Raw genomic sequence first — 14,099 nt, 5'->3', positions numbered from 1 at the left:
ATAATCCTTGAACGAAGTCTCCCTGCTGCTGTGTCATTCTAACCATTAACTGTAGAGCAGTGAAAAAGTACTCCTGCAGCAAAGAAATAGTGCCACTTACTGACTTGTATAAGTGGTGACCATAACCTCCTTCTAACTGCACGTAAGATTTCCTCTCCAAACCACAAAAAAAAGTGAGATCTGCCCATGCAGCTTAAGCTGGACAGTAAAATAAAATATACTAACACAATAAATTCAAAATACACCTAAAAGCAGTTCACAAGGTGAACAAGTGTGTCACAATGAAAAACAAATCAGCAGTTTACTCATCACAACACAAATCTACAATGAAAAAGGTTTTGTGTTTGTAAACACTTTCAAGAATGGGTGTTATGGGCAACAGACATGCCCCCTGCATCTCGCAAATTAAGTCACCAGGACAGTAAGCGGAGGGTGGAATTACTGTTGGCTAGCCACACATTCAGTAAATATAAGCACCAATCCCAGTTTAGGAGCAGGGTAGACTTTGGTAGGGCAGTGATGCAGAGCATTTTGTCCTGTCTTGTCTATTGCCATGGATTACACTTAACCTGTATGGGATTCTGCCTTCTTGTTACATTGCAGCAAGTATGTTTAAGGGAGACAAGCTGAAGAGATGTGTGAAGTATGTGCCTCACTATCAGTACATTCTCTCCAACTGTACTTCTATGAAGATGAGCTTGGGTATTCTTATTTACCCCCACACTTACCCCATGTGTTTGGTAAGTATTACAGATATCAGTTACTCCTCAAGTTCAGCTCCGTTTGAAGCTTCCTGCTAGAAGAACTGAACATAGTTCAGGGTAGGCTGCTTTTAAATGGGTCACACATGACTGGATCCCAGAGAAGCAGCTGCACAAAGACTAGTTAGTGCTGTTTCCAAAAGAAGACCTGCAAACTTTTGGGTATTTGCAAAACAGACCAGAAGGCAACTGACATCAGTGTACTGACGTGTATCCTCCTCAAGAAATAAATGTGCTTACTTACATTCATCTCTTTAAATTATCTATCAAGTGAGTGGTGTCAAAAACTGCTTAAAATGCTTAAAATGTATACAGGTGTACTTCACCCAGATTACATATTAAACAAAAGAATTACCTCTGGGGAAGGCTTATGAATGTTAAGACCATTATGAAAAAAAGAGAAACAATCTGCATCAGTTCCTGCACTAACATACTGAATGAAACACCTTATCACATATGAACGTACCTAAGCAGAAGTACAACAATCAGCACTGTGTCCATTTACTTCTGCTTAACAGCTGTCTTGCAAAAAGATAGAAATAAAGCCCACCCTTCAAGTGTAATTCCAAAGGGGAAAAACTTGCTATCGATTCAGTAATAACTTTAAATCATGCATGCAACATGAAAATACAGTTTCTGCTTGTTAGTTGACAGCAGTTTACCATCCTGTCAGAAGGATTTTTAAACTTCTATATACACTGCTATACAGTAGCAGCTGTTTACTTTTGGGAAATTCAAACATTACTGCTTCAGATAAAGTTACCTGGTCTTGAAACCGGACAGCCATTTTGGAGCTCTGCTGTAATGTTAGAAAAGGTTCTCCAGTACCAGTAGCTGATAGTAACTCTCTAAACTCAAGCTTTTTTTTTCTGCCTCTGCACTACACCTGAATATTAACCAAAGACACGGCCATCAATGGCAACCAAGATCAGAGATCCAAAATCTCTTTGTTATATACTACACTTCTAGGAAAATCAGTAGCATTTACAACACACATTTTCCCATTTGCCTTTGCAAGGTAAAGTAACTGAATGATATATTTCAGTGAAGCTCCCACCCATCTTTAGGCAGCCTAACCAATGAACATAAGCACACACACTACACCTGGATACTAGGTAATTTGATCAGAGGGAGTATGAAGGTGATCTCTAAGTCAGCACTGAAAAATGTAACAGCTAAGTCAGCAGTCATCGTAAGAAACAACACAAACTATTCACTAGAAGTAGCTTATCAATTACATACAACAGTGTAGGAGGCAGAACACAGCAATTTATCAGCCTACTGTAATTAAACAAATACAAACACACATTTTACAAGGGCTATGTCCAGTTTTGTAAGGCAGACAATAGAATTGTGCATCTTCCAAGGCTTGTATGAATATAGTTGCGGAATTCTTATATAATGCTGTAAAATGAAAATGTATGTGCTTTTCAGTCTGACAACACCCAGATTATATTTACATTACACAACTGTGAAGAACTAGGACTTGAAAATAACTAAAGCCTGTTTGACAAAAGGAATGGGTTGCTTGTGTGTACTACAACAGAACAGCATTAATAATAATTACATGACCATTACTAAACAGTAGTTCATTCTTGTGCTTAAATTTACCTTGAGACTGGGAGTTCAGTAACAGTCCTAAAAGAATCCAAGTATCCTAAATGCAGTCTTTGGAACAGAAGAAATAAAATGAAGGTTGTGGAACCTTACTTATTTCTCCTATTCCGTGTTATTGTAACCTTGGACTTAGTGGAGCTGCAAAAATGATTTAAATGAGCTGCAACTGCGGTTTACTTTTCAAAGCATTAGGACATGCAGAATTAGGTCTCACACTTCTCAGACAACCCTCTTTCAGAAGCAGTATTGCAACTAGGGAGGGGTGAGAGGTGCAACTGCCCTGGGTGCAAAGTGCTGCAGCCACACCTGAGCACTGTAGTGCTCCGTGTGTGTTCTAAATTGTAGAAGTTGCTTCCTACATTGTAGCAATTTGCTACAGTTTAAATGTATTTTTTTTTTTTTTTTTTTAACTATAACCTGAGAGCTGTAACGCTCCATGCAGTCAGGGTATAAACTGTAACAACTGTTTGCTACAGTTATAAGAAGAAGAATATATTTTTTAAATAAAATAGAGGAGGGTTAAGGGCATGGCACAGGAACAGGAACTGAATGACTGGGTTGGTTTACTATTTTTCCCCCTAAGAAACAGCCAAGAAATTGGGTGGAAGGCAACCAGCAACACAAGAATGTGATAAACAGAAGATTTTTCAAATGCCTTGTAAAATGGCTCCCATTTCTAAAAGACGCACACTTAGATATTACATTAAATTCTTTATGATCTGGGCTGCAGATAAGGCAGCAATAATAAAGGATGCCCACAAACATAAGTCAGTTGCAGAAACACCAAGGAAGTCAGTACTCCAACAACAGAATAGCCATCAGGTACATTTACAGTACTGTGATATACATTTACTACCAGAAAAAAGTTATGCAATTAATGACTTCAGTAATCTTTCATTTTCTGCTCTTGTGAAGGAGAAAAACTGCTCCTTTGAAAGAAATGGTTTGCAAAAAAAGGATTCCAAAAGTATAACTCACATATTATACCATGAATCCCCCAAAACGTGCACGCTGATTGGCCAGCGTGCCCGTTGTAAATAGAGTTATACTAATGGAAAAAGGTCCGGTCGCCTGGACTTTTTTCCATTAGTATAACTCGATTTTAAACACTGTTCGCTATGTTAAATGGGTTAAAAATAGCGAGACAGATTTAAAATAAGCAACGGAGATGTGCGTTGCTTATTTTAAAGCTGTCTCGCCATGTTAAACCCATTTAACATAGCGAGACAGTGCCTTAAAAGCCAGCGGAGAAAGCAAGATCTCCGCTGCTTTTTATGTTCGCTATGTTAAATGAGTTTAACATAGCGAGACAGTTTTAAAATAAGCAACGGACATCTCCGTTGCTTATTTTAACTGTCTCGCTATGTTAAACTCATTTAACATAGCGAACGTTAAAAAGCAACGGAGATCTTGCTTTCTCCGTGCTTTTGCTCAAGCTCTGATGTACGCGCAGGCGCGCAGTACATCAGAACTGCCGCGGATGCCAGACATCTGCGGAAGGGCAGTAAACAGGCATTATACTATGCCATTATTTAAGAAAAGTAAAAGTTTCTTTTCTTAAATAATGTCATGGTATAATAGCAATAACCCACTTCTGGGTGTGGGTAATGCTAAATTTACCCACGGTTGGCTTTGTTTGGTCCACGCCAACCGTGGGTAAATTTAGCATTACCCACACCCAGGCGTGGGTTATTGCTATATTCCTCCTTACGCATCCTTACTCATCCTCATGACAAATTGCACTAGCAATAAATTAAGGAGAAACCAAAGTCTATTTCTCAAGTAAAGACCATCTTGATGAGAGGGGAAGAACTTGGTTTATACAAGGTGCAGTATTCTTCATGAGAAAAAGTTCAGGTACCATAACGTATCGGATTTATTATGCACAAAAACAAGACAATTTGAAGGAAAATGCAAGACCACACCAACACTGAACCATAGGGGTATTACTAAATTATGTTATGAAAATAGAGAATGAAAAAAAATGGGCTATGATTAAGGCATAACTCTGATCATAACTCAAGATAAATGGCAGCTTCATATGCTGGCCCTTTTCAGCTATGACTCAAATTCTTCATCGTGCACAATACTAACATTTACAGGTGCAATACTTATATAAAGAGTATATTTGAATGCCCTGAAATCATGCAGTACAGAAGTGAAAATCAAATAGTCTAATACTGTATACGTAGTACAGAACAGAAAGAGCAATTGTAGAATAACATCCAGTTTGTGTATGACAACTTAAGTATTTACACATGCACAATTATTTTTTTCGCACAAAGTTAAAATAAAAAAAAAAAAAAACTTGTTTACTACTGACAGGTGATTACAAGTACAAAGACGTATTATGCTTCAAGGAATGGGTTATTTCACATTAACAAAAATATGTTGAACATGATTTTAAGAGAAATGGAACAAAGCACAGCAATACGAGGATACTTGCTAAAACAGTACACTGTCAAAGGATAAGACTCTTGCAAAATTGCTATATACCGAGCAACATCGCTGTTTTTCAAGGCAGCCAAATGTTCCTGCAAGAAAAAGGATAGCCTGACTCATGCTGCTGCACCCTCAACATTATTCTGCTGACACATACCCAATGCAAAAGAAGCATTACTTATAAGACAGCCTTCTGCAGTCTACCATTATAAGCACATTTAACAGCTAAACAACCTTACCTTCAGGGAGGACTCTTGCTACAGAACAACTGGACAGCATGCCAAGCTATTTTACATAACCAGACAAAGACAATTAAGACATCAAGCAATTTAGTGCTTCCATAGTGCTGTTTCTACACTGGATATATATATTTTAGTCTTCGGTAATTAGACAAAAAAAATCTCAGGTCACTTTCTTAAAAACGTGAAGTATCACACTCTAGCAGAATGTACCCTTGTATTTTGTGTGTGTGTTGTAATAGAAAGGAAATGCATCTTCATGGAGCAGAAGGATAAAGAACTGACTGTGACCCATAACATAGTAACCTAGACACTGGAACAACAGCCAGGGGAAGAGTCGGGCGTGGGAGTAAACAGCCAATACTGGGTTCCCCATCCTGCAGTTAAGAAAGCTCAGTTTGATGCAACAACAACAACACAAAGCAGTGACTTGAGTGTTACAGTGAAGCATCACTGGGGCCATGATGAGACTGCTCATCAAACAGCATATCCTATATGTCTGATGTTCTGCATCTACAGAAGGAAGTACATGTGGGGCCTGACACTGAGAACCTCATTTAACTGGGACATTATGGAGAGGACATCATGACCCTGATGGTTGCCTGGATGACTCCTCCTGTGACTAACTCCTATCTACTGGCAATAAAAGAGCTAACAAATCAGTGGGAAGGCTGATGGTTAGTAGGCATGGGAAGAGCACAGGAAAGAAATAACAGAAAGCAATTTAATAAGTGTATCACAGAGAAGGGTTGTTTAGTCAGATGAGGGATTACTTTTCTTTTGTAAAAAAGAGATGTCCAGAGTTTCAGATTCCTTTACTGTTGTTCACATTTTAGCTTTACTACCTCTCCCTTCGGCATACAAAAAATTGACACCTGAAACAAATGCTTCAAGAAGACTGATGTGATAAATGTAGGAATAAATTCGGAAACCTTAGAGGGCATGATCCAGGCATACATGCAAAACTATAGGGATGCAAACAGGCAAAGAACAGATGCACTTCAAAAGAATATGACCAGCCTGACTATACAAGTGATCCAAGTAATCCATCAGTTTTGGAATTATGCAGCATTCTGCAAATGCACAGCATTCACAGCTGTCAAAAAGGAGAAATGTTTTCATTTATCTAGGTAACACCTTCTAATCAATAGCCTTCTGGCCTCAAAGGAATTAAGACAACCACACAATGACTAAATGTGTGAGGACACAAACTGGCCAAAGAATATTTTCAGTAGTTAGCACAGTGGCTCAGTGGTAAGAGGTCTGCCTCACAGATGCAGCATTCAGTTATGACCATGCTCCTGTATTTAAAGGGTCTATGTTCAAAGGATGTGTTTCTTTTTTTTTTTTTTCAATAATCATTTTATATTATTTTTCACAACCATATTACAAATTCACACATTATATACAATATATACAAAATGCTTCCATTGGTTAATTTCACATATATATCAACCTCATGCATTGATCAAAGGTACAGCACTAACAATCAAAAGGAAAATAATAAAAAAAAAAAAAAAAAAAAAATTCAACATTAACAAATCCAAGCCAACAATCTGTCTTTTCTGTATATTTTCTATCTAATCTAAGGTTGATTTAGACTATATTCTGGTTCCCGAGAAAAAGTGGATAGTAACCTCTTAAGCCAAAATAATATTAAAAATTTGCTCCCAGATTTTTATGTTGTTGATATTTTTCTTGTGATCACTAATTAACAGTTTATGCGCTAAGATATGTTTTATTGCCAACAATCTGAAATTTTCCCACGATGTCTGGGCTGGGTTCAACCAATTTGTGGCTATATATAATTTCATTAATAGGCAAATATTCGTAATTACAATCGTTTTTGATTTATTTAGATTCTCCGGGGGAATATGAAGAATCATAAACTCCCAAGAGAGTGTTGAATTTTGGTAACCCATTTTTTGTAACTGCAATTTTAATGAATTCCACAACTTATAAATGCACTTACAACTCCAGAACATGTGAAGCAAATCTGCTGTCTGATCAAAGCAATGTGGGCATATGGGTGAATTCTTCGCATCAAATTTGTGCAAAGTGAGACGAGTATAGTATGCATTGTTAAATATCATCAGCTGCGTAAATACCAATTTCTGAAGGGATACGGACTTTAATGTTAATTTAAATGCCTCCAATATCTTATTGTCGTCTGGGAATATCAATTTCTCTCTCCAGTAACTCGACAAAAGAATATAATTATTATACTTCCTCTCTTATCAATTTATATGCTGCGGTTATATATTTTCTATCCTGCAACAGCGCTTCCCATAGATTACGAGAAATGATTAAATCTTCCCCTTTCATTTCAAAGTTGTTAAAATAGTTTATAACCAAGTCTTTTAGCTGTCTTACTATAATTAAATAGGAAATAGGGAGTTCTATTTCTTTTAAAATATCCTGTACTGGTACTCCTAGAAAAGGATATAAATCGAGTACAGTTAACTCCATGATTAAAGGGAATTTCTTTAGATCAATCAATTGACCACCAATTGTTAAATTTGGGTTCCTATGAAACGGTTGGAAAACCATCATATATTTTAGTAAATTTAAGGAAGCGAAAAGAGTTTGAATTGCCGTTACATAACTTTTGATGTGCTCCATTAGCTTATATTTACTCATTGTCCGATTATTTAAAAAGGGTAATGCTTTAGCGTTGACTCCCACTTCATTTATATGCTTGTATGTTAAGAGCACCCACAAAGGATGTGTTTCACTATGACTATAATCAGGTCATCATATCCCCAATGGGTAACATCAACACTGAGAACACTTTCTGCAACCACTGTGACGCTTAATGTTATCTGTGGAGTCACTTCCATGCAAACATCCTAAAACTACATAACTTAATCACATACCATAGAATTATGCTTATACTTTCCCAGTCTTATAGAGATATTGTTGCCACTAGAATACTTTTCCAATCCTTCCTTTATTCCACCACCTTACTAACTCCTAAATCCATTAATGCTTTACATGCATTTACTAATCTTTCAATCAGCATCTCCACTCGAGTTTCCAGTAGCAAATGTGCTAACTTCAGTTAGTCTTTCTGAATAAGACAACTCAAAACTAACATTTTTGCTGCATTAAGTAGTACTTTAAATTCTAACAGTAAGTATCTTGGAAAAGTAAATTTATACTACATCTGATCACACAAAAAGCTACTCTCTTTTCTAGCTTCAACTGTTTCTAATCTATAACCTTAGCTTTTCTAGCTTTCTAATGCTTTAAGCATGTTTCTAATAGAATGCCAATAACCTCCAAGCAAAACATAATTGCCCAATGCTGCAAATCTCTCATTCAATAAATTTCTTACACCACTAAAATTGTTTCATGCCATACGGAAGTTCTCCTTCCCCACATTACACCCTTCCCCAAGTATAAAACTATTATATCTTTTTTCCATCCTGATCAACAACTTCATAAGTTTTGATTTTGCATCGCAAGTCCTAATCAAAATAAAACATTTTAATCAGACTGCTTCATCATAAATTTCCAGATCTGATCCAATCTTCCCTGCCCAGTCTTTAGACAAAACAGATTTTCTCCATGCTGTGTCAGATCTATCCCTTTTCTCAAACAATTCCATTTAACTTAAAAAAAAACTCAAAGGTAGCTCTACAGAAAGTAGTACTGCAAAAACGTCTGGACACTCCAGTCTAACTCTACCCAGTTTTCTTCTTTCTTCATATACCACTCTTTAATTTAATTTTAAGCTTCTCATATGTTTTAGCAGTGGACTCAATGTTCATACTAAGCAAATCTTAAAATCAATTTTCCTTCATACCTAGGGATAGTTCATAGTTTTCATCACTCAACATTTCATCTTAATTTTATTCCCAGATATTTCCCCAAACTTATCAAGCATCCAAAAATAATTCTTCCATATCCACTGGCAGTTAAGTAAACCAAATCATCTGTAAATAATGGCATTCAAAAATCTATAAATAATGACATTTTAAATGATTACCCTTGACTTTCTGATTACTGATGCCAATGGCTCCAAGTAAAGTTCAAAATGATTACATGCTTTGTTCCCCTAATTGTCTGTATAGCTTATGACATTCCAGCATGCAACTTCAAACAAGATAAGTTTAGTACATCTTGTATTCCTTAATTTGATACAAACCTTTTAAAACCTGAAGTGTCCCAAAATCATCATAAAATAAAACCATTCAAAGCTTTCAGAGACGGCTGCACACTGATTAACAGGTTGGTTTGAACTCTCCCAATATGAAAACAGAAAATTATGAAAAAAGGGCTGGTGAGGCTGTCAGTTTGGGCAAAACACTTACTGGCTAGCAGTTACACTGCCTGGATGCCAGCAAAGAAGAAACTTGAAAAAAAAAACAGAGAAAAATAATAACGAATGGGAAACAAAACTATGGCTGGGAAGAATATTGCAGCTATTCTGCAAAAAAGCAGTTCAAGTTTCAACTTTGGTACAGGATACTGCCTCTTGTAATTTAGAGGAAAAATAAATTAAACATACTCGGAGGTATTTAAAATGAAACACTAAATGAATATATTCAGTCAAAAAAAAGACTGGAAAAAGAATAAAGTTTAATTACCTATTCGGATGAACTGATAAAACTACAAAATCATAGGCTGAAATGAAGAAAAAGCTGAGTATGAGGCCCCTCAAGAAGGGTAGTTTCAAAACACAGAAGGGTTAGAAAACAGAGCTCGCAAGGAACATCAGAGATTTTAAGCTGTACCTGTGAAACTGGAACAGACTGTGTTAAGTTTATAAAAGTACAAATAAGCAAAGTGCAGTTGTGTACACTTACCATAAATGTAGATGTTCGAGTGTATTCACTGTTGCAGTCATTACACTTGGGTAATCTGCTGGCAGGTTGCCCTCAGTCGGCCTGATTAACAAAGTCTTGGGTCCTGCGTCAGTTGCTGTCCCTTCTTCCATGACATCAGGTTATCAGGTGCATCCGACGCCATTACATCAGTTTTTCTTGCCCCATATGTCAGGCGCCCCCTAATGGGGAGCAAATAAAATTAAAAACACAAAAATATACCTCCAACCAAAAGCAAATACACCAGAATGGCTTTTAAGCATAGTAAAAGAAAGAAGAGGCATAGCCAGAGAAAAATAGGGGGCTGAAGGGAGGGTAACCAGGACTGCAACAGTGAATACACTCGAACATCTAAATTTATGGTAAGTGTACACAACTGTACTATGTTCCTCATGTTTCACTGTTGTAGCCATTACATTTGGGTAGATTCCCAAAGCTATGGTTGGGAGGAGGAGTTTATACAGCACTAGAACCAGCTATAAGGCCCTGCAAGACAGCAGTGGCAAAGCCAGCTCTGGATTTAGAGAAAATTGGTAAATGATAATGCTTGGTGAAAGTATGCACAGAACTCCAGGTAGCAGCTTCAAGAATATCCCTGGTAGGAACACCTCTGAGAAAGGCTGCAGAAGTAGATGCAGCCCTGGTGGAGTAAGATCTGATCCCCCGAGGGATAGGTTTTCCATGGTGCTTATAGCAGAAACGAATGCAATGGCTTATCCATTTAGAAATGGTTTGTTTTGAAATAGGCTTCCCCCTCTGCCCCTACAGCAAATGCTACCAGCAATTGTTCATATTTTCCTCAAGATTTAGCCCTGTCTAAGTAGAATCAAAGTTGTCTGTGCACATCCAAGGAATGCAGGATCCGTTCTCCTGTGTTCTGTGGATTGGGAAAGAAGGTTGGCAAATTAATGGACTGATTAAGAGCCACACTGGAAACCACCTTGGGCATGAAGGATGGCTTGGTCCTCAGAGATGCCCTGTCTGCATGAAAGATGATGAAAGGCTCCACACTGCCATAAGGGCCTGTAATTCAGATATCCTTCTAGCTGACGTGATTGCTAAAAGGAAGGCTGTTTTCCAAGAAAGAAATTTTAAGTCTGCAGTAGCAGCTGGCTCAAATGGAGGCAGAGTGAGCTCTTCCAAAACAAAGTTAATGTCCCAGGCAGGGGTAGGAGCTCTCCTGGGTGGTCTCAAGTTCTTTGCCCCTCTGAGATACTGCTTGAAGAGGGGTGGTCTTGTGTTATAGTGAGCACAAAATAGCTGAAGCATGGATTTTAATAGAGGAAAAAGACAGGCCCTTGTGAAGCAACTCAGTTAAGTATTGCAAAATCTGAGGTAAATTGGGCACTGCTGTGCGTATCCCTAAAGATTGGTTCCAGGCACAGAATCTTCTCCATTTGTCAGCATAAGATTTTCTAGTACTAGACCTTCGCGCCTCCAAGATGTCATCCATCACAGGTTTGATGAGGGAAGATAAGGGTGAATTTAAGTGATTAGCCAGGCTGCAAGGTTCAATGTTGGAAGCTGAGGGTGCAGAATTTGGTTCTCCTGCTGAGACAGCAAGGAAGGGGGTCTGAGGCAGGTGCCATGGGGGTATTTGTGACACTGCACAGGAGTGGGTACCAGTGCTGGCGTGGCCAGTCTGGAGCAATCAAAATCATTCTTGGTTTGTCCTGTTTGACTTTTAGCAGAACTTTGGAGATCAGAGGCAGAGGGGGAAAGGTGTAAAACTGATAGGTTTTTCCAGCTGAAGGACAGAGCATCCACTTTCCAGGCTTCTTTGTGGGGAATCCTTGTGCAAAGCTTGTCGAACTGGTAGTTCTGGGGGGAGGCAAATAGAGCTATGTCTGGGCTCCCCCATTTGTTTGTCAACATGTTGAAAATCCGTGGTTCCAGTTTCCACTCGTGTGGGTCCATGAGATTTCTGCTTAGTCCGTCTGCCAGTGTTTTTTTAATGATGCATGGACTAGTTTTTTAATGATGTATGGACAACTTTATAGGTTAGCAATTTTTAGCTTGATATGGTGGCCTTTTAAGGTTGTCATGGTTTTTTGATTAAGCAACAATGCATTTTAACTTTATTGGTTCTATGAATTTAATTACGGTGTATAAAACATTTTCCTTGTAACCCAGCTGTTGTCTGAAGAAGGCGGGTTATTTGAACTTGCCGAAAGCGCTTACGTGAATTTGGTTTTACTTGTTGAGTATTAAAGCTGTGTTCCAGCTCTCCTATTGTGTGCGGTCCGCTCTTTAATAGTTTACCGTCTGCCAGTGTATTCAATTTTCCTGGCAGGAATTGAGCTTGTAGGTGCACTTGGTAGCTCAAGGCTGTGTTCCACAATGCCATGGCTAGTCTGCAGAGGGGGTAAGAATGTGTACCCCCCCCTGCTTGTTTATGTACCACATAACTGTCCGTCTTTACCATTAGTTGTCCTGAAAGAATGTAGTCCTTGAAGGCTGTCAGAGCATTCTGTGCAGCTAACATTTCTTTTTGATTGATATGTAGGTGCATTTGATTTGGGTTCCATTTGCCCTGAATGCACTTTCCTACCAGGTGAGCCCCCCCATGCATAGTCTGATGCATCTGTAGTTAAGGTTTGGGCGGCAGGGGGTAGTGTGAATGGCAGTCCCTTGTTTTGGTGGCAGGCCTCTGCCCACCATAGGAATTCCAGGCATAGGCAAGGTATGATAGGAATCATTGTTTCCAGGCTGTGACGATGTTGACTCCATAGACTTTTCAAGTACCACTGTAGTTTCTTCATATGCAGTCTTGCATATGGAATTTGAAGAATGCAGGAGGCCATGAACCCCAAGGCTTGCAGTATTTGCATTGCAGATATAGCAGGGTTTTTGTGGCCACTTGTTTGAAGTAAGTTACCAAATGAATTTGCTTCTCTGGCGTGAGGAAAGCCATCTGGGCAGATGTATTCAAGCTTGCACTCAGGAATGTAATCTGTTGAGAGGCTACCAGTTGTGATTTCTTTTCATTTATGGTGTATCCCAGACAAGTTAGAACCTTTTTTTTTTACAAACGCCAGATGATTTAGAAGTATGCCCCTGGTTTTCTGCCTGAATTAGACAATCGTCCAGGTATGGATATATTTGAATATTTCTTTGCCTGCAAAAAGCAATAACTGGAGCCAGGCACTTTGTGAATACCCTATGCGCAGTAGACAAGCCAAAGGGCAGTGCAAAAGAACTGATAATGCAAGTAGCCTGCTTTGAAGCGTATGTATCTTCTGCAAGATTCCCTGATTGGGATGTGCAGGTATGCTTCTTTTAAATCTAGAGTTGCCAACCAGGCATCTTTGCCTAGCACAGGAAGTAACTGGTGAAGAGTCAGCATCTTGAATTGTGGAAGGTCCAGAAAAGTGCTTAGAGTAGACAGGTCCAGAATTGGACGCCATGATTTGTCTTTTCTGGGTACCAGAAAAAGCCTGGAATAGAAACCTTGTCCCTTTTCCTCTTCTGGTATTGGTTGAATAGCCCCCATGTTTATGAGGAAAACTACTTGTTTTTCAGCCTCTGCCCACTGATTTGGGGCAGGTCTGGCCACCCGTCTGGTGTTGGCAACGTGTGGAAAATAAATCTGTATCCCTAGGACACTATATTTAAAACCCATTTGTCCTGGGTTATGAGTTCCCAGTTCTTTGCGTGAAGAGCAATCTTTCCCCCCAAAGGGGCGGCTAAAAGGTAAGTGCTTGGTAATTTTAAAAGGAAGTCATTGAGACTGTTTACCATAGGGGGTGTCTTGTTATTTTCAGATTTGGAGGTGGAGGTCCCCCATTGCTTAGTTCTGAGAGTCCCCTGGGACAGAAACCTGGTGCTTTTGGTGTGTCTGGGTTTGGCTTGAGAGGATCTGGAAGGAGCTCGAAAAGTCCAATTCTTAGTAGGCCAGTGCCTACTAAATCTTGGAGGTTGCACTTGTAAGAAACAGTTTGCATAGATTTAGCTTTATCTTCCATCTTTTTTAGAACTTCTTCAGCCTTAGTGCCAAACAGACGGTCCTTATTTAAAGGAGCATCCGACAATTTCGCTTCAACATGATCAGGCAAAGATTGCTCCTTAAGCCAAGCATGCCTTCTAAGCACAGACCCAGTAACAGCAGTCCTGCAGGAGGCCTCTAAAGAATCAAAACCACACTGCAAAGCATGTTTTCCAACTTGTTCAGCAGAATGCAATAAATCCTGTAAATCTTTATTTTTCACAGA

At 38.8% G+C, this 14,099-nt stretch overlaps 1 protein-coding gene across 3 annotated transcripts in view; it reads right to left on the bottom strand.

Annotated features, from left to right (window-relative positions):
* TJP2 (tight junction protein 2) overlaps positions 1-14,099 on the bottom strand; it is a 2,224,967-nt gene that overhangs the window by 1,529,144 nt on the left and 681,724 nt on the right. For 2 of the 3 annotated variants that reach the window (XM_044064348.1, XM_044064350.1), the window contains exon 1: positions 1,525-1,563. The exons of the other annotated variant lie outside the window; for it this stretch is intronic. In XM_044064348.1, the coding sequence (XP_043920283.1) occupies positions 1,525-1,548 (24 nt within the window). In that variant the 5' untranslated portion in view covers positions 1,549-1,563. Of the gene's footprint in view, positions 1-1,524; positions 1,564-14,099 lie in introns of those variants that run through there. 3 annotated transcript variants of the gene reach the window in all.

The sequence above is a fragment of the Protopterus annectens genome, chromosome 2.part2 (assembly GCF_019279795.1).
Source record: "Protopterus annectens isolate FY-2018-M chromosome 2.part2, PAN1.0, whole genome shotgun sequence".
In the NCBI taxonomy this organism is placed as follows: Eukaryota; Metazoa; Chordata; order Ceratodontiformes; family Protopteridae; genus Protopterus; species Protopterus annectens.
The sequence above is the reverse complement of the archived record's forward strand: the minus strand, read 5'-3'. Positions and strand labels throughout refer to the sequence as shown.